The 25,462-nt window shown below is 42.1% G+C and overlaps 1 protein-coding gene across 1 annotated transcript in view; it reads left to right on the forward strand.

Annotated features, from left to right (window-relative positions):
- The window catches only part of LOC122550058 (ATP-dependent zinc metalloprotease YME1L1-like), a 69,795-nt gene that overhangs the window by 1,794 nt on the left and 42,539 nt on the right, over nt 1-25,462 (forward strand). The window contains exon 2 of the mRNA XM_043690525.2: nt 14,440-14,568. Within this exon, the coding sequence (XP_043546460.1) occupies nt 14,440-14,568 (129 nt within the window). The remainder of the gene's footprint in view (nt 1-14,439; nt 14,569-25,462) is intronic.

A 25,462-nucleotide genomic window follows, 5' to 3' on the forward strand; every position in this document is an offset into this window, starting at 1 on the left:
TGGCCATTTGGTGCTTTTGAGTCTGCTCTGCTGTGCAATATAAACATGGCTGTCATCCAACTCAGTACTATGTTCCTGCTTTTTCTCCATACCCATTTGATCACTTTGGCCCCAAACTGTCTTTGGATGAAATTTATTCCCCGTCTGAAAGTTTTGGCACCTGCTTCAGTTTGTCATTGACACTTACAGCACCGAGAAAGGCCCTTCGGCCAATCAAGTCTATGCCAGCCAAGAACAAGTATTTAACTGCTCTCATTCCATTTTCTGGTACTTGACTCATAGCCTGATGTGTTGAGGCATTACAAGTGTACATCTAAATACCTTTACTTAAATATTGAGAATTGCTGCCTCCGCCACTCTTACAGGTGCAACATCTCATCATCCTCTGGGTGGAAAAACATCTTCCGCACATTCCTTCTGAATATACTTGCCATAAATCTATGCCTCTGGTCATTGATCTGTCTGTCAGGGGGAAATGTGTCTTCCTGTCTACCTTGTCAATGACCCTCATTTTATACAATTCATGTACCTCCCTCTGTCTCCTGTGTTCCACAGAAAATACTGTATATACTTGAGTAACTGTTGAATTTTTTGATGCCTTTTTAAAGTTAAAATTATGGGTTTGACAATTACATGGATATTAGTTTTGAGGGACTGAAATTCAAACCCATCAAAATTCATACCGTATCATTAGCAGAAGCCCAAATGATCTCTAAATGAATAAAGAAAAGAGTTATGATAATTCTGAAAACCTGGAGCGGAGCACAACAGCCAGTGGACTAGATGACCAGGAGTGGAATGGAACAAATGGCAGACTGGAAAGTTGGAGAGGGATGTGATGGCTGGAACACTAAGTCATAAACGTTGATCTGTTATCTGTGAAGAACTAGGGTCGACTTTTACGCAAGAAGCATGGAAATTTCAGGTTATTTGGCCAAAAATAGGGGGTCGACTTTTACACGAGATCAAATATTACTCGAGTATATGCAGTAACCCTAGTCTGTCCAACTTTACTTAAACTCTCCAGCCCAGGCAACATCATGGTAAATCACCTCTGCAACTTCTCCAGTGCAATTGCAACTCTTCTATAATGTGAATTCCAAAACTCCAGCTGTGACTTCACCAATTGATTTTTACAGGTCCAGCATAATCTGCTTCCTTTTGAAGTCATGCCTCAACCAAAAGAGCCAATTAGCCCATCTGCCGCCTTCCCTGTCCTGCTACTTTAAGGGACCAGTGGACATGCAAAGGGTCCAACTGTTCGTTATGTATTTCCTTGTTCGTACTGCTTATCCAGATTGATATCATTTGCCACGGATCAGATCAACCTGTCTATACTCCTGTAATCTAATCTTGTCATTCTCTTAGCTACTTACCATCCCATCAATTTTTGTGTCATGCATCCACCTAATTATCAATTACATTCAAGTCTGAATTTTTTTAATACCACAGACAGTAAGGGCCTAACAATGATCCTGCAGAGCTCCAATGGATACAGGCTTCCAGTCTCACAAACATTGCTTAGTCATCATCCCCTGCTTTCTGTTACTCAGCCAATTCTGGGTCCATTTAGATGAGTCATAGACTCATACAACATAGAAGATGCCCTTCGGCTCACAAGTCTGCACCAAGAAAAAAAACATTTTCTTCAGGGTGAAATGTGGAAACTCAAGAACAGTGAACCATAGATGTCTGGAAATATTCAGGACTGGATAAAAAGGGAAAGACAGGTATAAAGAGAGAGTAAGAGGGTGGTCGAGAAAGCAAGTAGGGGAGCAAAGATGACAGGTGAAAATACTGATCGGCAAGATTGGGGAGAATCCCAAGATATTCTACAAGTTTACCAAGGAGAAAAAAATAACCAGCGAAAGAGTACGGTCTGCTAGGAACCAAGGGGGCAATTTGTGTGTGAAACTGGAGGTTGAAACTTTATTGCTGGAACAGCACAGCAGGTCAGGCAGCATCCAGGGAACAGGAGATTCGACGTTTCGGGCACAGGCCCTTCTTCAGGAAGAGGCCCTTCCCTGGATGGGCCGAAGGGCCCTGTTCCCTGGATGCTGCCTGACCTGCTGTGCTGTTCCAGCAATAAAGTTTCAACTTTGATCTCCAGCATCTGCAGACCTCACTTTCTCCTGTGAAACTGGAGGACATTAGAAGATAGCACTTCATATCTCTCTTTACTTTGGAGGAGAGTGATGCAATTACAGAATTTAAGAAGGTGGATTATCAAACTCTGGAGCAGTTTCATGTAAGAACAGAGGAGATATTGGAGGTTTTGATGGCTGTGAAAATGAGATGAGGGACTTGGGGGAGGGGCGTCGGAAATGTGATAGGTGGAAAGAGGTCAAGGTGAGGGTGATAGGTCAGACTGGGGTGGGGGCGGAGAGGTCGGGAAGAAGATCTCCGGTTAGGAAGGCGGTGCTGAATTTGATGGATTTGACTGAGACAGGGTGGGGGGAGGGGAAATGAGGAAACTGGTGAAATCCGAGTTCATCCCTTGTGGTTGGAGGGTTCCTAGCCGGAATATGAGGCGTTCTTCCTCCAACCGTTGTTTTGTTGTGGTCTGACGATGGAGGAGTCCAAAGACCTGCATATCCTTGGTGGAGTGGGAGGGAGAATTGAAATGTTGAGCTACAGGGTGGTTGGGTTGGTTGGCCCATGCGGGTGCCCATGGCTACTCCTTTCGTTTGGAGGAAGTGGGAGGATTGGACACCAGGACAGAACCCCACTGGTCCTCACCTACCACCCCACCAATCCCCATGTACAGCGCATCATCCGCCGTCATTTCCGCTACCTCCAAACGGACCCCACCACCAAGGATATATTTCCCTCCCCTCCCCTATCAGCATTCCGTAAAGACCACTCCCTCCGTGACTCCCTCGTCAGATCCACACCCCCCACCAACCCAACCTCCACTCCCAGCACCTTCCCCTGCAACCGCAGGAGGTGCAAGACTTGCGCCCACACCTCCCCCCTCACCTCCCTCCAAGGCCCCAAAGGAAACTTCCATATCCGCCACAGATTCACCTGCACCTCCACACATATCATCTATTGCATCCTCTGCACCCGATGTGGCCTCCTCTATCTTGGGGAGACAGGCCGGCTACTTGCGGAGCGTTTCAGAGAACACCTCTGGGACACCCGGACCAACCAACCCAACCACCCTGTAGCTCAACATTTCAATTCCCCCTCCCACTCCACCAAGGATAAGCAGGTCTTTGGACTCCTCCATCGTCAGACCACAACAAAACGACGGTTGGAGGAAGAACGCCTCATCTTCCGGCTAGGAACCCTCCAACCACAAGGGATGAACTCGGATTTCACCAGTTTCCTCATTTCCCCTCCCCCCACCCTGTCTCAGTCAAATCCATCAAATTCAGCACCGCCTTCCTAACCTGAGATCTTCTTCCCGACCTCTCCGCCCCCACCCCAGTCTGACCTATCACCCTCACCTTGACCTCTTTCCACCTATCACATTTCCGACGCCCCTCCCCCAAGTCCCTCCTCCCTACCTTTTATCTTAGCCTGCTGGACAAACTTTCCCCATTCCTGAAGAAGGGCTTATGCCTGAAACGTCGATTCTCCTGTTCCCTAGATGCTGCCTGACCTGCTGCGCTTTTCCAGCAACACATTTCCAGCTCTGATCTCCAGCATCTGCAGACCTCACTTTCTCCTGTGAAAATGAGATAACAAATTACAGGCGCCCTGACCCAAATTGTTAAAGTTATCTGGTCAGAGGACAGCAAATGTGCTTCCACTTTATAAAAAGGATAGTAGAGATAGACCAGTGAATAGAAAAGCTATTGGAGAAAATAATGAAGGGGAAGAGCATAACTTTGTCATACGGAAATCTGGTAGAAGTTTTTGAGGAGGTGACCAACTGCTTGGATGAGTGTAAAGCAGTTGATGGAGTTTATATGGATTTCCATAAGGCCTTTGAGGGAAACTGGTAAAGAAAGTTAAAGCTCATGGGATTCATGGTATCTTTGGTAACTTGGATCCAAAATTGGCTTTGTAACAGGAGACAGAGGATGGTGGTAGAAGGTTGTTTTTGTAGTTGGAGCCCAATGTGCAATGGTATGCCTCAGGGATCAGTGCTAGGTCCCTATTGTTTGTTACATTCATAACTGATGTAGATGAGAATGTAGGGGAGATAAGTACGTTTGTGGATGACATAAAGATTGTGTTGACTTACTGGAGGATATAAACATTGATAAGATGGGCAGATCATTGGTAGATGGAATTTAATTGTGATACATATCAGGTGATGCACTTTGGAAGAAGGCAAGGGGATACTGAATGTATGGCAGGACACTAGGATGCTCAGAACGATCTTTTGATGCTTGTCCACAGATCCCTAAAGGCGATAGAACAGGTTAATAGGGTAGTTAATGCTGTATGCAGGCCACTTGCTTTTATCAATCATGGCAGAGATTGAGGGTATAGGGAATTAATGTTGGAGCTGTACAGATTGGCCCAAAGCTGGAGTTCTATGTACAGTTCTGGTCAATACAGGAAAGATGTGATTTCACTGGAGGAGGTGCAAAGGGGATTCACCAGGTTGGAGCATTTGAGCTACGAAGAGAGGCTTGTGTTTTCTTCGGAGCAGTGAAGATTGAGGGGGAAACCTGATAGAAATGTATAAGATTGAGGGACATGGTCAAGGTGAATAGAAAGCAACTGTTTCTGTCAGTCAAAGGCATCATAAATTTAAAGTGAAAGAGGATTTGATGAACAACCTTTTTACCCAGAGGATGGTGGAGAGAGTGGTGGTCTGGAATGCACTACCTGGGAGGATAGTTTAGTTGGGAAATTGACAAACTAAAACATATTTGGATGGGCAGGTGAAGTGTCATAACATTCAAGGCTGTGGGACTAGTTAGGTCGTAATATAGTTTTAGTAGTACAGACTTCATAGGCTGAAAGGCCTCTTCTGGACTTTGATTCTAAGATTCTATACTCTAAACCCACGTGAGTCTCATTTTCCATTATTTTGTATCCATTTGGCTTCTGTGATGCTGAACATCTGTTGAGTAGGCCGAAATGGACCATCCACTCAGCACTTCTGGCTGAAGACTGCTGCAAATGCTTCAGCCTTCTCTTTTGTACTGATGTGCTAGGCTCCCCCAACTTTGAGGAACGACCTGGTGTTGTGAATTGTTTCATTATCCACCACCATTCATGAGGGGATGTACAGGACTGCGGAGCATAATTCTGATCTGTTGGTTGTGGAATCACTTAGCCTTGTCTGTCGCTAGTTTATGCTGTTTGGCACACACATAGACCAGGTATTTTAACTTTGCCAGGTTAATACCTTATTTTTAGCTAAGCGAGATGCTGTTGCTGGCGAGGCGCTTTGTAGTGCGTGGTTTCAAGTGTTGTTGGAGCTGCACTCACCATGCTAGGTGGAGAATAGTCCATCACAATCCTGGCTTGTCTGTTGTTGATGCTGGACAGGCTTTAAGGAATCAGGAGTTGAGTTACTTGTAGAATTTCCAGTGTCTGACATTCTGTCATAGAATCCCTAGAGTGTGGAAGCAGGCCTTGTGGCTGATCGAGCCCTTACTGTGCTTCCAAAGAACATCCCATCCAGACCCACTTCCTACCCCGTAATCCTGCACATCCCTGAGCACAATGGACAATTTAGCATAATGTATATCATTAGACTCGGGGAGGAAACTAGCAAGCCCAAAAAATTCCAGGCAGACATGGGGAGAATGTGCAAACTCCCCACAGAAATCGCCCAAGGCTCGAATCGAACCTGGATCCCTGGCACTGTGAGGCAGAAGTGCTAACCAGTGAGTCACCATGCCACTCCTTTCATAGCCACCATATTTTTATGGCTGGTCTAGTTTATTATTTGATTAAAGATAACCTCCAGGATACTGATAGTGAATTCAGTAATGTACTGCCCACCGAATGACAAGGGGAGATGGTGACGGGCACTCGTGATGCAAATTAATTTGGCACTTATCAGTCTGAGTCTGAATGTTATCCAGATCTTCTGCAGTTAGGCATGTACTGCTTTTGTTATCTGAGGAGGAATAAATAATGCTGCTGTATCAGGCAATTGTCACAAACATCACCGCCTCTGAGTTTTATGATGGAGGAAGGTAATTGGTGAAGCAGCAGAAGATGGTTGGGGCTAGAATATTGTCCAAGTTCCTCACCTTTATTGGAAATGTCTCAACATATCCAAGCAAGGTGATTCAAAATACTTACCCCAACAAATCTGGGCTTTCATGGCACAGGGGCAGTGTTCTGACCTCTGGAACAGGAAATCCCCAGTTATGATACAACTGCTCCGGAAGTCTGTAATCATAACTCTGAGCAGGCTGACTAGAAAATATCTATTCTTGCAAACTTGGTAGCACCCTTGTTGCACAGTACTACCTTTGTGCCTGAAGGCCCGAGTTCAAGTTCCACAACCAAATTCAAATCCCTTTTTAAAGTTGTATGTTCTTTCTAATTTTATTTATGGGATTGGGATCTATACTGAATAAAATATGTTAATTTGTCACCACAATTATAAATTTGCACTTATCACTCAAACTGCAGTATGACAGGTTTATACAAGCAGTTTCCATTATAAATGGCAGGGATAGGAATTTGTGCACTTGTGTCAACAATTTATTTTTGAGAGTCATTGTATTTAGATTCTCTCCTTCATCTCTTGGTCATTACACAATGCGTTGTTCAGGCCACCTGACCTGTGCCGCTACCCCTGTTCTAGAAAGCACGAAATAAAGGTACTTTATTATTGTGTATTTTTTGCCACAAGTTTTAACTGTATGACCTCTCCTGATGAGACAACTGAGACCAGAAAATTGATAGGAAATTGCAGACTTGAATGCTCCATAGCACAGTAGTATGTTGCCAAGTTGGGACTAAGTTATGATTTGATAAAATGTTAGATAATTGTTCAAAAAAGTCTGCTTGCAAGATCTTCAGAAACAATGGCTATAAATTGGCATTTAAAAGATTTAGTGTAATGAGTACATCATACTACTTTTACTCTAAATCTGAATGTGTCTACAATTTTACTTTGAAAATGAAGTAGTTATGCAGTTTATCAGTTAACTTGCCAACTAACTAGCAGTCAACTTATTTTGAATGTTCCACTCAAATGATATTTCTCAAATATGTTTCAAAATCATCATGGTACAAAACATATCAGTTGATTTTAATAATTATAAGCAATTTATCATCTGAACATGTTTGAACCCTCAGTTAATGGGTGTGTGCAGAGCTATGTTATTGTGGCCATGTTTTATTTTGGACAATAGGGTAAGAGTTACTTTTAATACATGACATTCTATAGAAACACAACATATTCTGGTGTAGTGATCGTTTTACCCTTTCTGCTAAGTTTTACAGAAATTCTTATACTTTTTGAAGAAAATTGTGATATCTTAAAGTGTCCATATCACACAGAGGAAGTGGTGCTGGACTTCGTAAAATGCATAAAGGTGGTTAAATCACTGGTACCTGGTTAGGTATATCACAGAACTTTGTGGGAAGCTAGGGAAGTGATTGCTGGGCCACTAGCGGAGATATTTGTATCATTAAAAGTCACGGGGTAAGGTGTTGGAAGACTGGTGGTTGAATAATGTGGTGCCGTTTTTTTAAGAGAGGTGATAAGGAAAAGCCAGGGAACTATAGACCAGGAAGCCTGATGTCAGTAATAAGTACATTTTGGAAGAGATTCTAAGGGACAGGAATTGCGTGTATCTGGAAAGGCAAGGATTAATTAGGGATATTCAACATGGCTGTGTGTGCGCAAAATCGTATCTCACTAACTTGATTGAGTTTTTTTGCAGAAGTGACAAAGAAGATTGATGAAGGTAGAGTGAGGAATGTTGTCTGAATGGGACTTCAAGGAATTCAACAAGGTTCTGTATGGTAGTCTGGTCCGTATGTTTAGATCACATGGGATTCAAGGAGAGGTAGCCATTTGGGTACAAAATTAGCTTGAAGGTAGGAGGCAGAGGGTGGTGGTAGACGGTGATTGCTTTTTGGTCTGCAGCTGCTGTAAGGATTGGTGCTGGATCCACTGTTTTTTATGTCATTTATATGATTGATTTGGATGTGAAAAAAGGAGGTATAATTAGTAAGTTTGCTGATGGCTTCAAAATTTGTGGTGTAGTAGACAGTGAAGGAGGTTACCTTGTAAAATAGGATAGTGATCGAATAGGCCAAGGAGTGGCAGGTGGAATTTAATTTAGATGTATTTTGGTGTTGTATTTTGGTAAGGCAAATGAGGGCAGAAGTGATACACTTAATGTTAAGGTCTTGAAAAGTGTTGCTGAACCTAGAGACCTTGGGGTGCAGGTTTATAGTTCCTTGAAAGTGGAGTCACAGATAGACAGGATAGTTAAGAAGACATTTGGCCTGTTTTCCTTTATTGGTCAGTGCATTGAGTAAAGGAGTTGGGATGTCATGTTGTGGCTCTATAGGATATTGGTTAGGACACTTTTGGAGTACTGCATCCAATTCTGGTCTCCCTGCTTTCGAGAAAAAATGTGGTGCAACTTGTAAATCTGTTCTGCACCCTTTCAAGGATGTTGCTGGCGAGTTTGAGCTGTTGGGAAAGGTTGAGTAGTCTGGCTGTATTCAGTGGACCATCAGAAGCTGAGAAGGATTCAGCCTGGAGCTCCATGACCCGTGATGTTCTGGGACCTCTGCTCTTTATGATTTTTTTTTAAATGACTTGGATGAGGAACTGGAAAGACGGGTTAGTAAGTTTGCCGTTCATACAAAAGGTTGGTGGAGTTGTGGATCATGTGGAGGGCTGTTGTAGGTTGCAACGGGACATTGATAGGATGCAGAGCTGAGCTGAGAAGTGGCATATGGAGTTCAGCCTGGAAAAGTGTGAAGTGATTAATTTTAGAAGGCTGAATTTAAATGCAAATTACAGGGTTAAAGGCAGGATTCTTGGCAGTGTGGAGGTAAAGAGGGATCTTGGGGTCCACATCCATAGATTCCCTCAAAGTTGCCACTCAAGTTGATAGGGTTGCTAAGAAGGCATATGGTGTGTTGGCTTTCATTAGCAGGGGGTTTAAGTTTAAGTCATGAGGTTATACTGTAGTTTTATAAAGCCCTGGTTAAACCACACTTGGAATATCATGTTCAGTTCTGGTCGCCACATTATAGGAAGGATGTGGAAGCTTTGGAGAGGGTGCAGAGGAGATTTACCATGATGCTGCCTGGACTGGAGGGCAAGTCTTATAAAAGGCTGAGGGAGCGAGGAGTTTTCTCATTAGATTGAAGAAGAATGAGACGTGACTTGATAGAGTTGTAGAAGATGATAGGCGTGGATAGCCAGAGACACTCTCCCCAGAATAAGAATGGCTGTTACGAGCGGGCATAATTTTAAAGTGATTGGAGGAAGGTTTAGGGGAGATGTCAGAGGTAGGTTCTTTACATATGGAATGCACGGCCAGCACTGGTGGTAGAGTCAGATACATTAGGGACATTTAAGCAACCCTTGGATGGGCACGTGGATGATAGTAAAATGAACAGTATGTAGGTTCGTTTAATCTTAGAGTAGGATAAAAGGTTGGCACAACATCAAGGGCCGAAAGGTCTGTACTGTTCTATGTAACCATACAGAGGTTTATAACATTGTGAGGGGCATGGATAGGGTGAATAATGAAGGTCTTTTTCCCAGGGTAAGGGAGTCCAAAACTAGAGAGCATTGGTTTAAGATGAGAGAGGTAAGATTTAAAAGGGACCTAAGGGGCAACCTTTTCTTGCAAAGGGTGGTGTATGTATGGAATGAGCTGCCAGAGGAAGTGGTGGAGGCTGGTACAATTTTAAGATTTTAAAAGGCATTCGGATGGGTATATGAATTGGAAGGGTTTAAAGGGAAATGGGCCAAATGCTGTCAAATGGCATTAGATTAATTTAGGACATGTGGTCGACATGATTAAGTTGGACCGAAGGGTCTGTCTCTATGACTGTACAGGAATGTGGTAAGTATAAGGTCAACAACTGGCAAATAATAAAATGAATCTTTAGGAACAAAGTTGAGAAGTGCTTATAAAATTGTTAACAGTTTCAGAAATGGAGGTCCAGTCTGAGCAGTCTCCTTGCATTATGGTGAAATTAGCTGCCAAATAGATGGTAGAGTGCTGATAAAGCATGACTAGCCTTCTCAAAAGCATGCAAAAAAGTCCAAAGGCACCTACACTGAATTCAAGATGAAATCAATTACTTCAGACATTTGTAACAGTCTAAAACTAAAACAGTCTAATGAGTATAAAACATTAGAGAATGAGCAAGGGATATTAGTTAAAGAAATGATTTCTGACTGATAGAGGTTGGTACAGTTACGGCATTTAAAAGGCATCTGGATGGTACATGAAATAGGAAGGGTTGAGAGGGAGAAAGGCTGAATGCAGGCAAACGGAACTAGATTAATTTAGGATATCTGGTTGGTACAGACAAATTGGATCAAAGGGTCTGTTTCCTTGCTGTGCACCTGCCACTCTAAAAGAACGGAAGTTGTTAAATGTTTGCATAGATTTAGATTTTAAAGTAAAATGTTAGTTTTAACACGCAAATGTGATGGTTAAAAATGGTGACACAAACGGCTCACTTTCTCATTTAGTAACCCGATACCCATGTCACACTGGTACAGATTTGTCCAGGGTATTGTTGTAGAACTAATCCAGATTGATTACACCTCTGACCAAGGCCAGTACTACTTCCATTTGACTCCAATAATCTTGCAAGTTGATGGTTGCATTTGCCTAGCTGTGTTGACCACAGATTTGTTTACCTCTGTTTAACTCTGGTAAATGGCAACATGGACTATTTATACTGCCATAGTATTTAATTGCACAGTTTGGGCCATCTTCAACCTATCTTGACAGTCTGTTGCTTGTTGCTTGTCTCTGATAGAGCTTGTACTGTATCCCAATGGAGTGAATGTATGCAGTACATTTCACGCAAACCAGGTCTTTTTTGTGTAGATTCATCTGCAGCTCATTTTAGTGTAACAACATTTCAGGCCTTGGCAACTGGTCAAAAAATGCTTATCTACAAAGGCCAATGCTCTTAATAAACTTACTGCAAGAGTAATTTTGCTTACTCTTGATTAAATATGCCCCCTAGTATTGATCCCCCACACCCTAGGGAAAAGACACTTGCCATTCACTTTATCTACACCCCTCATTATTTTGTAAACTCTGTTAGATCACCTCTCAACCTCTGACACTTCTTTGAAAAAAAGTCCCAGCCGCTCCAGTCATCCTCATAACTCAACTCAAACCTTCCATTCCCAGCAAGATCCTTGTAAATATTTTCTGAATCCTCTCCTGCTTAATAATATCCTTCCTATAACAGGAAGACAAGAACTGAACATTGCACTTCAGAAGAGGCCTCACCAACCTCTTGTACAACCTCAACATTACGCCCAAACTCCTACACTCAAAGGTCTAAGCAATGAAGGCAAGCATGCTGAATGCCTTCTTCACTACGTGTGATGCAAACTTCTAAGAATTATAGACCGGAACCCCGGGATCTCTCTGGTCAACAACACTGCCCAAAGTCCTATTTTTACTTTGCATTAGTTTTGTGGCAGATAAATATGATCTTTTATTTCATGCCATTGCTTTGATCCAAAGGGGATAGTGTCAATGTTTGCACACCCTCACATAAACACATGATACATTGTGAAATGGTTTTGATTAGGCAATAGCATTGAAGTTTAAATGGACAGTTATCCACTTTGTTGTATTTCATGAAAAAACCTTTGATATGTTCCTGTTTACTTCCAAAATGTCTTGACCTTTGCAACCCTATCCCCAAAGTGTGTTTGCCACTATTTGATCATTAGAAATTCAAGTACTCATTTCATAGACAGCACGTATCATGGATTCCTCCAGTTTGATTTCTTCTTTTACAATTCTTGCATTAGAACGGTTAGCATACTTGATTGTTTGTAAAATGCTTTGGAATGTCCTGAAAGCTCGAAAGCAAATGTCATGATGTAGATATTCGGGGTTAGGAAAAATAGCAATTTGATGATGGACTGACTCTGGCTTCAAGATGTTGGAAGACACAGAACGCAGAACATTACAGCGCAGAACAGGCCCTTCGGCCCTCGATGTTGCGCCGACCTCTGAACTAATCTAAGCCCATCCCTTACATATCCCACCATCATCCATGTGCTTATCCAAGGATTGTTTAAATTTCTCTCATGGCCGAGTTGACTACATTGACAGGCAGGGCATTCCATGCCTTTACCACTCTCTGAGTAAAGAACCTGCCTCTGCCGTCTCTCTTAAATCTATCACCCCTCAATTTGTAGCTATGCTCCCTCATACAAGCTGACATCAACATCCTAGGAAAAAGGCTCTCATTTTCCAACCTAACTAATCCTCTGATCATCTTGGATGTCTCTATTAAATCCCCTCTTGGCCTTTTTCTGTCCAATGAGAACAGACCCAAGTCTCTCAGCCTTTCCTCATAACACCTTCTCTCCAGACCAGGCAACATCCTAGTAAATCTTCTCTGCACCTTTTCCAGTGCTTCCACATCCTTCCTGTAATGGGGCGACCAGAACTGTACACGATATTCCAAGTGTGGCCGCACAAGGCTGAATATTTTCCATTAATCACCACTTGCTGCCTTCTTACAGAAAGCCAGTTTTAAACTGCTAAATCACCCTCAATCCCATGCTTCTGCATTTTCTCCAGCAGCCTACCATGTGGAATCTTATCAAAGGCTTTACTGAAGTCCATGTACAATACGCCAACTGCCCTACCCTCATCCACAGGCTTGGTCACCTTCTCAAAAATCTCAATGGGATTTGTGAGACATGACCTGCCCTTGATGAAACCATGTTGACTAGCTGTAATCAAATTGTTGTTTGCTAGATAAATTATAAATTTATCTCTTATAATCCTTTCCAAAGCCTTTCCTACAACAGAAGTAAGACTCACTGGTCTATAATTACCTGGGTCATCTCTACTGCCCTTCTTGAACAAGTGCACAACGTTTGCTGTCCTCCAGTCCTGAGGTACTAAACCTGTAGACAATGATGACTCTATGATCAAAACCAAAAGGCTCTAACACCATCTTCCTCGCATCCCTGAAAATCCTTGGATAAATCCCATCCAGCCCAGGGGACTTGTCTACTTTCACTCCTTCTCAAACTGAAAACACCTCTTCCTTAATAACCTTGATCCTTTCTAGCCTAATACCTTGTAACTCATTCTTCTCTTCTACAATATTCTCCTTTTCCTGAGTGAAAACCAATGGGAAATATTCATTTAACACCTCTCTGATCTCCACAGGGTCCACACACAACTTCCCTCTTATGTTCAAAGTTTGTGAGAAGATTTGTAGCTCGGGTGCTCTTGCTGTGGTTCTGTTTCGCCACGAAACGCCACGACCAGCTATCCCTAGTAGCCACACACGTAGACGACAAGCAACATGAATTTGACTGGGACAACACTACCATTATAGGGCAAGCGAAACAAAGAACAGCCAGGGAATTTCTAGAAGCATGGCACTCATCCACAAACTCCATCAACAAACACATAGACCTGGAACCAATATACCGGCCACTACAGCGGACAGCTGAAACTGACAACCGGAAGCGGCAGGGACAGGCCACTATAAATGCCGGAGGAAACACCACAGAAGCGCTTCACAGGAGGCTCCCAAGCACTGAGGATGTCACCTAGACAGGGGACAAAACGTTTGCAACAAAAACTTCCCTCTTATGTCTTTGACTGGCCCTCTTCCTACCCTCGTCCTCTTTTTATTCCTCACATACCTATAGAAAGCTTTAGGGTTCTCCTTTATTCTAACTGCTAAAGACTGCTCATGTCCTCTCTTTGCTCTTAACTCTCTCTTTAAATCCTTCTGAGTTAATTTGTAACTCTTCATTGCCTCATCTGAGCCATCTTGTCTCATCATCAATAAGCCGCCTCCTTCCACTTAACAAGAGATGTAATTTCTGTAGTAAGCCATGGTTCCCTTACCATATCACTTCCTCCCTGGCTGACAGGGACATCCCTATCAAGGACACGCAATATCTGTTCCTTAAACCAACTCCACATTTCAATTGTCCCCATCCTCTGCATTATGCTACTCCGTTCAATGCAGGTTGACTCAGGTTGGGTATCCTTATGTGTAAAGTAGCTGAGCAGGTACTTTCCAGTGAAAATTTCTTCTGCCTTCTAAAAATTTTTCAGTTGACAAATACTTTTGTTTTAGACCTACGTTGTTATATATTGATTATACAGAATGGGTATATGAATAGATTATTGAAATCATTATTAAATGTGATTTGATGTGAACTTTTATTCACTTAATAGGTAAATCTCAACCTTTACATTCCCTTTGTCATTCTTCTAATTTTGAGAGAATTTCAGTTTAATTAAAATACCTAATATAACTTAAATTTATTTTTGAATTTTATAGGTGACTGTCCCTCTAAGTCAGCTGATCAGCACTTTCCATTCCCTAAAAAGTTCGGCAAGCTCAGTCAGTTCTGCATCAATACAGTGTCTGCAACGAGAAACGCCCCCAGAACGTGATCAAGTTAATGAGGTAATGTTTGGTTAAATTGTTTGCCCTTTTTATTCCGATAATGGTAACATTGTTTGAAGTTGCACTGAGCAACAAATGTCAACGAGTTAACATTTTGTTATCATATAAGGCATTGGTGAAAAGAGCAGTTTTTATAAATGAGATGTTATAGTTTGCTCTGTTAACTATAGAGCAAGTTAGCCTTCCAATGTTATAGAAGGGTGAAGTTATTTTGAATTCTTCCTGCTAAATCATTCTAGTAGAGTGCCAGAAAATAAGTACATATAAATATTAGGCAAGGACAGGACTGGACTTTTTTTTTTGAAAATAGTTTTCTAATGACCATTGTATGTCTATTTTTCTACATAAAGTGTCGGCATCATATTCGGAAGAACTTGATATGCTAATAGGTTTTGCAATTGACTGTAAAATAAAAACTGCACAATACCTAATAAATCAATGTTGTGTTCTCCGTTACAATGTTTTAGATGAATAACAGCAAGCTCTCTGCCATTGAAATTTCTATCTATAGTTGGTATTACCTTTCTAGTCCTTGTGAACATAGTAACAGGAGTAGGCCATTTAGCCTTTGTAGCCTGTTGAACCATTCGGTGGGATCATAGCTAATTTGTGACTGAACTGTATTTATCTGTCTTAATGCCTCTTGCTTAATATTTTTGATTTACCAAAAATATGTTAGTCTTAGTTTTTGGTCACGTATTAATCACTGCTTGTGGAAGAATTCAAACTTCTGTCATAGTTTACATGTAGAATTGTTTCCTAATTTCATTTGAGAGAAGTAGGGCTTTAATCTTTGTACTGTGCCCTGGTGCTTGACTCCTAGCCGCATACTACCCCCTAACTAACTTTAAACTTGAATCACTCCTTAACCTTTTAAATTCCAGCTGAATTAATGCTAATTTGTATGATCACTCCTTGTAATTTGAGTTTAAGTCCAGATATAGTTGTGGTAAATCTATGTTGCATTCCTTCCAAGGTTAACATTTTCTTCCTTGTTGTTCAAACTTTCTGGCACATTCCAGGTGTAGACCAATCAAGGCTTCTATAGTTGAAGCATGGTTTCTACTTGCTTGGTTTTCTTTGTGTCTCTTTGTACCTGCTTACAAAAAAGTAATCCCAATGATGACCATGTAACCATCATTGATCGTTGTAACATTGCACCCAGTTCACTTCTGTCCTTGAAGAAACAAAATCTGCCATCCTTAACTGGTGTGGTCTAGATATGATTCTAGACCCACAGCAATGTTCTTAACTGCTCTCTGGGCAATTAGGAATTGGCAGTAAATGCTGGCCTAGCTACATCCCTTGAACAAATTTATAAGAGAAGCCCACATATCTTTATGCCTTCAGATTTGGTAATGTGGCTCTTTTCAACAGAGGCGGTGAATGAGGTTGTCCTGAAATCACCAAAAAACTCAAAAAAATTCAGTCAAGAGGCTGACTATGCAGAAAACTGGCTCCATAAGTAGAGTAACAGAATTTCTCAGGAGCTGCTTATGTTTCTTGCTGCTGGTAGTTACGTATGAGGCTATCTGCAGGAAATTTGGGAGGAGACCAGCCTGTGACTGGAGGTGCAGGGCAAATAAAGAATGAAAGAGAGTAAGTGAGTCACCAGAGAGGCCTATTGCCTGGGGTACTGAGATCTGAAAATTGTCAAATGAAAAAAATTAATGAAGACAAATGTTGATCCCTCACAATCAGAAATAGGGGAAGTTATAATGAGGAATGAAGAGATAAGGGATCAATTAAATCCATATTTTGTTTCTGTCTTCACAAATAGAATCCAAATAAGTTACCAGAAATGTTGCTGAACACAGGGTCTAGTGAGAAGGAGGAATTGAAGGAAATATGTATTGGTAGTGAAATAGTTTTAGAGAAATTAATGGGATCAAAGGCAGACTAAAATTGGGCCCTTGAAGACAGAAACAGGGGAATATATTACAGAGAACAAAGAAATGGCTGAAGAATTGAATTGGTACTTCAGATCTGTGTTCACTGGGGAAGACACAAGCAATCTCCCTGAGGTAACAGTGGCTGAAGGACCTGAACTTAAGGGAATTTATATTTGCCAGGAATTGGTGTTGGAGAGACTGTTAGGTCTGAAGGTTGATAAGTCCCCGAGTCCTGATGGTCTACATCCCAGGGTACTGAAGGAGGTGGCTCGAGAAATCGTGGATGCGTTGGTGATTATTTTCCAGAGTTCGATAGATTTGGGATCAGTTCCTGCGGATTGGAGGGTGGCTAATGTTGTACCACTTTTTAAGAAAGGTGGGAGAGAGAAATTATAGACCAGTTAGTCTGACTTCAGTGGTGGGAAAGATGCTGGAGTCGAAAAGGATGAAATTACGACACATCTGGATAGTAGTAACAGGATAGGTCAGAGTCAGCATGGATTTATGAAGGGGAAATCATGCTTGACTAATCTTCTGGAATTTTTTGAGGATGTAACTCCGAAGATGGATGAGGGAGATCCAGTAGATGTAGTGTACCTGGACTTTCAGAAAGCTTTTGACAAAGTCCCACATAGGAGGTTAGTGAGCAAAATTAGGGCACATGGTACTGGGAGCAAAGTGCTAACTCGGATTGAAAGTTGGTTGGCTGACAGGAAACAAAGAGTAGTGATAAACGGCTCCGTTTGGGAATGGCAGGCAGTGACCAGTGGGGTACCACAGGGATCAGTGCTGGGACCACAGCTTTTTACAATATATATTAATGATATAGAAGATGGTATTAGCAATAACATTAGCAAATTTGCTGATGATACTAAGCTGGGTGGCAGAATGAAATGTGAGGAGGATGTTAGGAGATTATAGGGTGACCTGGACAGGTTAGGTGAGTGGTCAGATGCATGGCAGATGCAGTTTAATGTGGATAAATGTATGGTTATCCACTTTGGTGGCAAGAACAGGAAGGCAGATTACTACCTCAATGGAATCAATTTAGGTAAAGGAACAGTACAAAGAGATCTGGGTGTTCTTGTACACCAGTCAATGAAGGTAGGCATGTAGGTACAGCAGGTAGTGAAGGAGGCTAATAGCATGCTGGCCTTCATAACAAGAGGGATTGAGTATAGAAGCAAAGAGGTTCTTCTCCAGCTGTACAGGGCCATGGTGAGACCACACCTGGAGTATTGTATGCAGTTCTGGTCTCAAATTTGAGGAAAGACATTCTGGCTATTGAGGGAATGCAGTGTAGGTTCACTAGGTCAATTCCTGGAATGGCGGGACTACCTTATGCTGAAAGATTGGAGCGACTGGGCTTGTATACCCTTGAGTTTAAATGATTGAGAGGGGATCTGATTGAGACATATAAGATTATTAAAGGATTGGACACTCTGGAGGCAGGAAACGTTTCCGCTGATGGGTGAGTGCCGAACCAGAGGACACAGCTTAAAAACATGGGGTAAACCATTTAGGACAGAGATGAGGAGAAACTTCTTCACCCAGAGAGTGGTGGCTGTGTGTAATGCTCTGCCCCAGAGGGCAGTGGTGGCCAGTCTCTGGATTCATTTAAGAAAGAGTTGGATAGACCTCTCAAGGATAGTGGAATCAAGGGTTATGGAGATAAGGCAGGAACAGGATACTGATTAAGGATGATCAGCCATGATCATGTTGAATGGTGATGCAGGCTCGAAGGGCAGAATGGCCTACTCCTGCACCTATTGCCTATTGACTAATCCCTAGAGCGTGATAACCTACATCCTAAAGTATTAAAAGAAGTGACCCTAGAGTTAGTGGATACGTTAGTGGGATCTTTCAAGATTCTATATGCTGTGGAATAGATTCTATGGTTTGGACGTTAGCTGATGTAATGTCGCTATTAAGAAAATGATGTTGAGAGATCTGGTTGGTCTGACATCAGCAATGGGGATAATGCTAGAGTCCATCATAAAATAATTTAATTTTAGAGCACTTGAACAACAATGAGCTGAGCAATCAGAGCAAGCATGGGTTTACAAAAGGAAATACTAGAATTTTCAAGGCAGTGGATATGGTTTACCTGGACTGTCAGAAGGTTTTCAATAAGGTCCCATATTAGAGATTAGCATATAAAACTGAAGCACATGGGTTTGGGAGTCCTGTACTTGAATAACAAATTGGTTGGCAGGCAGAAAACAAAACAAGTGTTTAAACAGGTAATTTTCCAAGTGACAGTCAGTCATTCAAGGGGTGCTGCACGGACCAGTACTTGGACCCTAGTTATTCACAATATATGTTAATGATTTAGTTGAGGCCAAAATACACTTTTCAACAAAGGTTCTTGGGGCTTAAGAGACCAAAGAAAGCAGGAAGAGGTTTGTGAGTTGGATTGTATGCCATTATCGTATTGAATGGTAGAGCGGGCCCAAATTGCTGAATGGCCTACTCAGTCATAGAGCAATACATTATGGAAACAGACCCTTCGGTCCAACTCATCCACGCTGGCCATATATGCTAAACTGACCTCGTCCTATTTGTCTGTGTTTGGCCCATATCCCCCTAAGCACTTCCTATTCATGTACCCACCCAGATGCCTTTTAAATATGGTAATTGTACCTGCAGAGTACTTTCTTACAGTTTTTAAATTTTAATATATTTTCTTAAATAAAAGTAGGGGCTTTTGATTATAATAGAAATGAAGGAAGTTCGCTAGCTTAATTAAATTCTCTTTACGGGTGAGGTGCTGGAAGACTGGAGATTGGCTAATGTGGTGCCACTATTTAAGAAAGGTGGTAAGGAAAAGCTTACAACTATAGACTGGTGAGCCTGACATTGGTGATGGGCAGATTGTTGGAGGGAATCCTGAGGGTCAAGATTTAGATGTATTTGGATAGGCAAGGACTGATTAGGGGTAATCAACATGGTTTAATGCGTAGGAAATCATGTGTCACTAAGTTGAGTTTTTTGAAGTCACAAAGAGGATTGATAAGGGCAGAGCAGTGGATGTGATCTATATGGACTTCAGTAAGGCGTTTGACAAGGTTTCTCATGGTTACCTCCGAAAACAATGGGATCTTGATCAGATGGGTCAATGGGCTGAGGAGTGGCAGATGGAGTTTAGTTTAGATAAAGGTGAGGTGTTGCATTTTGGAAAAGTAAGTCAGGGCAAGGTTTATACACTTAATGGTAAGGTCCTGAGGAGTTTTGCTAAACAAAGAGACTTTGGAATGCGGGTTCATTGTCCCTTGAAAGTGAAGTCACAGGAAAATAGGATAATGAAGAAGGCATTTGGTATGCTTTCCTTTATTGGTCAGAGCACTGAGTGTAGGAGTTGGGAGGTCATGTTGTGGCTGTATCTATACATTGGTTAGGCTACTTTTGGAATATTGTGTGCAATTCTGGTGTCTCTCCTATAGGAAGGATGTTGTGAAACTTCAAAGGGTTCAGAAAAGATGTCCAAAGATGTTGCCAGGGTTGGAGGGTTTGAACTTTAAGGAGAGGCTGGACAGTCTAAAGCTGTTTCCCTGGAGTATTGGAGGCTGAGAGGTGACCTTATAGAGGTTAACAAAATCATGAGGGGCATGGACAGGGTGAATAGACAAGCTCTTTTCCCTGGGTTTGGGGGGGGCAGTGGGGGAGTCCAGAACTAGAGGGCATAGGTTCAGGTGAGATGGGAAAGATTTAAGAAGGACGTAAGGGGCAACATTTTCACACAGAGGATGGTGTGTATGGAATGAGCTGCCAGAGGAAGTGAAGGAGGCTGGTACAATTACAACATTTAAAAGGCATCTGGATGGGTATATGAATAGGAAGGGTTTAAAGAAATATGGGCCAAGTGCTGACAAATTGGGCCTGATTAATTGGCGATATCTGGTTGGCATGTATAAGTTGGACTGAAGATTCTGTGTCCATGTCGTACATCTCTATGACTTCAGTTTACTATCGTATGGACTCTTGTATATATTGCATTTTGAAGACTTTTTTTTAAAAGCTGAAGTTAGGAATTCGACTATTACACAAAGTGTTGTTTTAGAAGAGATGGAATTCATGCTTGGTATGAGTCAAAAAATGGACAAACGAGCCAGATCTCTCTCTAAAATTATCAGCAACAAAAGGAGAAAGAATTATGGCCATATTGAATATGGGTCCCTGTACCCATTATGTCCACATTTCAAAACCTACCGTGGAAGCATACCTAAAGTTGTTCTATTTATAAGTGGTATAATTTGAATTTTTGGAACTAACTTGGATGTAAGATAATCCTTGGGATTGTTTTGATACTTGAAGCAGCCATTATTTGGCAGAAAGACTTGTAATTAAATCAGTCATATGGTGGTATGCTGTTCTCAAATCTCTTGTACTTTTTGTATTGTTTGTGTTTCTTGGATATTAGCAAAGTTAAACAATTTAAAATGGCCCCAGCTTATATAAAGTGCAAAAACAATTATAATACTTTCATACTATATAGGCCAATACCTGTAGTGGTTGAGTATGATGAAGGAAACAGTTTGTACTCTCGTCTTGATTGTCATTTGCATTAGTAAGTACTAATGAGAGAAAGATAATAACAAACAAGTCAATATCCATATGGTCATTTAAACCATTTGAAGTTTGCATATTTTCCCCATGTCTGCATGAGTTTCCTCCAGGTGTTCCAGTTTCCTCCCACAATCCAAAAATGAAGAGTGTAGTGCTGGAAAAGCACAGCTGGTCAGGTAGCATCTGAGGAGCAGGTGAGTTGACATTTCAGGCATAAGCTCTTCCTCAGAAATGGGGATTCCTGATGAAGGGCTTAAGTCCGAAACGTCGATTCTCCTCCTCGGATGCTGCCTGACCGGCTGTGTTTTTCCAGCACCACACTCTTGGACTCTGATCTCCAGCACCTGCAGTCCTCATGTTCTCCTCCACAATCCAAAGATGTGCAGGTTGGGTGAATTGGCCGTGCTAAATTGCCCATAGCATTCAGGGATGTTTAGGCTAGATGCATTAGTCAGGGGTTAATGTAAAGTAATAGGGTAGGGAATGGGTTTGGATGGGATACTCTTTGCAGGATTGGTGTGGACTTCTTAGGCCGAAGGGCCTGTTTCCACACTGTAGGGGTTCAATAAATGGAAACTTTACCTTCCAGGCAGCCCCCGGTCCCTGGTTCTGGACTGTTCCCTGTAATATGTTCAGGCCGTGGTAAATCACATGGTAAAACCTGCATGAGCATGATGGCTAGCGGACTGGAAGACCCGGAACAGAACGATATGTCCAGCAGACTGAAAAGCCGGAGTGGAGAGCAACAGGCAGGCATGCTGACTCATAAATGTTGATCTGTAACTGTGAAGAACTAGGGTCTATTTGTATGCAAGATGTGTGGAAAATACAAGATTTCTTTGGCCAAAAATAAGGCGTCAACTTATGCATTGAGCTACCGTATATACCTGCGTATGTGTCAATCTGGAAAGAAGTCATGGTAAGGGACCTTATGTCTGTGGTGTGGTCCTATTGTGCAATGTGGGAAATAAGAGACACTTCCAATGTCCCTGATGGCTACATCTGCAGCTACTGGCGAACCACGTTACAGAGCTGGAGCTGTGGGTGGACTCACTGTGGACCATCCACAGTGCTGAGAATATCATGGGCAGAAGTAGATCTGCTCCCATTTTCTGTGTCTTGGAATTCCATCTCTTGGAGCTGGGGAGGAAGCAAGTGGACATAAGGTGAGTGGGTGAAAGACACCAGGAAGAAGGGGCTGTGGAGGGAGAAGGAGCAGGAGGAGACTGCAAAGGAGGGTGGGAGGAAGCTGCAAGATGGGTAAGAGCAGTTTTAAAGAGCTAGAAAATTTTGAAATCACTAACATAACAAATTCTTTGCAAATGTATGTGGAGTCTCAAGCCTAAGACCGGGAGTGTTTGGGAGCTAAAGTATGGGGAGAAATGTAGTAATTGCTATTGTAATGAGTAATCATCTCAATTATTACATTTAAATCTGATATCTCAAATGTCATAAAGGTAGGAACTGTCTGGTTTAAAAAAATCCCATTTTGTGTGCATGCAAAGGAAATGCATTGGTTGTGATTTCACCTGTCTGTGGAATGTGTGTTTTAGGGAGAAGTGGTGTGTGACAGTTATTCATCAAGAAAATCTTCAGCTAATGTTTTCCTGTTGTCTTCTGCCAATGTAAGTACTTTGGTATTTCAGAGGATATTGTTGAATTCTAATTCTTCTGAGAGTCCAAATACAGAATATGTCAACCCACATATAAAACGTTTTCGATTTTTGAAAAGATTTGAGGCTCGGGTTGAGGTTCAGGTTGTAAGTTTGCTCGCTGAGCTGGCAGGTTTGTTTTCAGACATTTCATCATCATATTAGATAACATCATCAGTGAGCCTCTGGTGAAGCGCTGGTGTTCTGTCCCATTTCCTATACAAATAACCAGCAAAATGAATATTATTTACCGAATACCATGCAAGGACTGTAACAAACATCAGACAGACAGGCAGAAAACTAGCCACCAGGATACACGACCACCAACTAGCCATCAAAAGACATGACCCACTATCATTAGTTTCCTTACATACAGACAAAAAAGGACACCACTTCGACTGGGACAACACATCCATCCTAGGACAGGCTAAACAGAGGCCTGGCATTCAAACCGGAACTCCATCAACAAACACATCAGTTTGGACCCCATTTATGAACCTCTGAGAAAAAGAACTGGAAATTATGTCTTACAGGTTAAGAGACCAAGACACACAAAAAGAAAGTGGGGCATAATACCATCGCTTCACAGGAGGCACACTAAAGATGTTTCCTCACATAGTGACGAAACATCTGAAAACAAACCTTCCAGAGCAAACTTACAACCTGAACATACAGAAGGTATTGTTAAAGTTAGCTGGAAATGTTTCAGGAGGCAGTCGCAACTGTTACAATAGGCACATTTTAGATTTTTAGTCCATGGTCAGGGACCGAGCTGACAGGCAGATTGAAATAGAGACAGGTATGGAGCGCTACAAGATGGCATGTTAGCTCTCAATTGTCAAGGTACTTTGTGGTTCTTGGATGAGAGTGGGGACTGCAAGGCGATTGAACAAACTGTTGACACATGCACTGAGGTGCAGGATAACATTCATTGGGGATGGAGGAATGTAGTTGAAGGTCATCACATAGAAAGGGCATAGCTACTGTTGTCTGAACCCTTGCACATCAAATTGGAAGGTGTTTTTCCCTGCCTGATGCCAAGGCTAAGGACTTTTCCCCTGGGGTGGATCATTGGAATCTCTTCTAGGATAGAAGTGATGTGTACAAGAATAACGGATTGCACCTGAATTGGAAGGGGGTTAATATACTGGCAGGGAGATTTGCTAGAGCTGCGTGGGAGGATTTAAACAAGTTGGGTGGGAGTGTTGGGACCCAGTAGATACTGAGGAAAGAGATCAATCTGAGGACTGGTATAGTTGGGAAAGAACAAGAACAAAGAACATTACAGCGCTGGAACAGGCCTTTCGGCCCTCCAAACCTGTGCTAATCCATATCCTCTATCTAAATCTGCTGTCTATTTTCTAAGGATCTGTATCTCTTTGCTCCCTGCCCATTCAAGGGAATGAGTCAAACAGTCAGGGCTGGAAGGAACAAAGCAGAGAGCAAGGGAGGACTGATAAATTAAACTGCATTTATTTCAATGCAAGAGGCCAAACAGATGAACTCTGGATATGGTTGGGAACCTGGGACTGGGATATCATAGCAATTATAGAAACATGGCTCAGGGATGGACAGGACTGGCAGCTTAATGTTCCAGGATACAAATGCTACAGGAAGGATGAAAGGGAGGCAAGAGAGGGGGTGTGGGGGGGGTGGGTGTGAGGGGAAGAGTGCCGTTTTGGATAAAGGATAGGATTATAGTTGTATTTACGGAGGACATTCCCAGAAATGCATCCAGGGAAGTTATTTGGGTTGAACTGAGAAATAAGAAAGGGATGATCACCATATTGGGATTGTATTATAGACCCTAATAGTCAGCGGAAAATTGAGAAACAGATTTGTAAGGAGATTTCCGTTATCTGTAAGAATAATGGGGTGGTTATGGTAGAGGATTTTAACTTTCCAAACATAGATTGGGACTGCCATAGCTTTAAGGGTTCAGATGGAGAGGAATTTATTAAGAGCGTACAAGAAAATTTTCTGATTCAGTATGTGGATGTACCGACTAGAGAAGGTGCAAAACTTGACCTACTCTTAGGAAATAAGAGGCAGGTGACTGAGGTGTCAGTGGGGGAGCACTTTAGGGCAAGCAAAATAGTGAAGAAAATTGGAAGAAGGCTAATTTTGACGGTATTAGGCAAGAACTTTCAAAAGCTGACTGGGGGCAGATGTTTACAGGCTGGAAAATGGGTAACCTTCAGAAATGAGATAATGAGAGTCCAGAGACAGTATATCCCTGTTCGGGTGAAAGGAAAGGGGTGGTAGGTATAGGGAATGCTGGATGATTAGAGAAATGGAAGGTTTGGCTAAGAAAAAGAAGGAAGCATATATCAGGTATAGACAAGATAGATCAAGTGAATCCTTAGAGTATAAAGGCGGTAGGTGTATACCTAAGAGGGAAATCTAAAGGGCAAAAAAGGGACATGAGATAGCCTTGGCAAATTTGGTTAAGGAGAACCCAAAGGGTTTTTACAAATACATTAAGGACAAAAGGGTAACGAGGGAGAGAATAGGGCCCCTCAAAGATCAGCAAGGCAGCCTTTCTGTGGAGCCATAGGAGATAGGGGAAAAACTAAATGAGTATTTTGCATCAGTGTCTACTGTGGGGAAGGACATGCAAGATGTAGAATGTAGGGAAATAGCTGGTGGCATCTTGAGAACTGTCCATATTACAGAGGAGGAAGTGCTGAATGTCTTAACTCAAAGGTCGATAACTAGAGGACATAGGTTTAAGGCAAGAGGGGAACGATGTAAAAGGTGATGTGTATGGAATGAGCTGCCAGA

The sequence above is a fragment of the Chiloscyllium plagiosum genome, unplaced genomic scaffold (assembly GCF_037043375.1).
Source record: "Chiloscyllium plagiosum isolate Xiang-an unplaced genomic scaffold, Cpla_swu_hap1 HiC_scaffold_5, whole genome shotgun sequence".
Lineage (NCBI taxonomy): Eukaryota > Metazoa > Chordata > Chondrichthyes > Orectolobiformes > Hemiscylliidae > Chiloscyllium > Chiloscyllium plagiosum.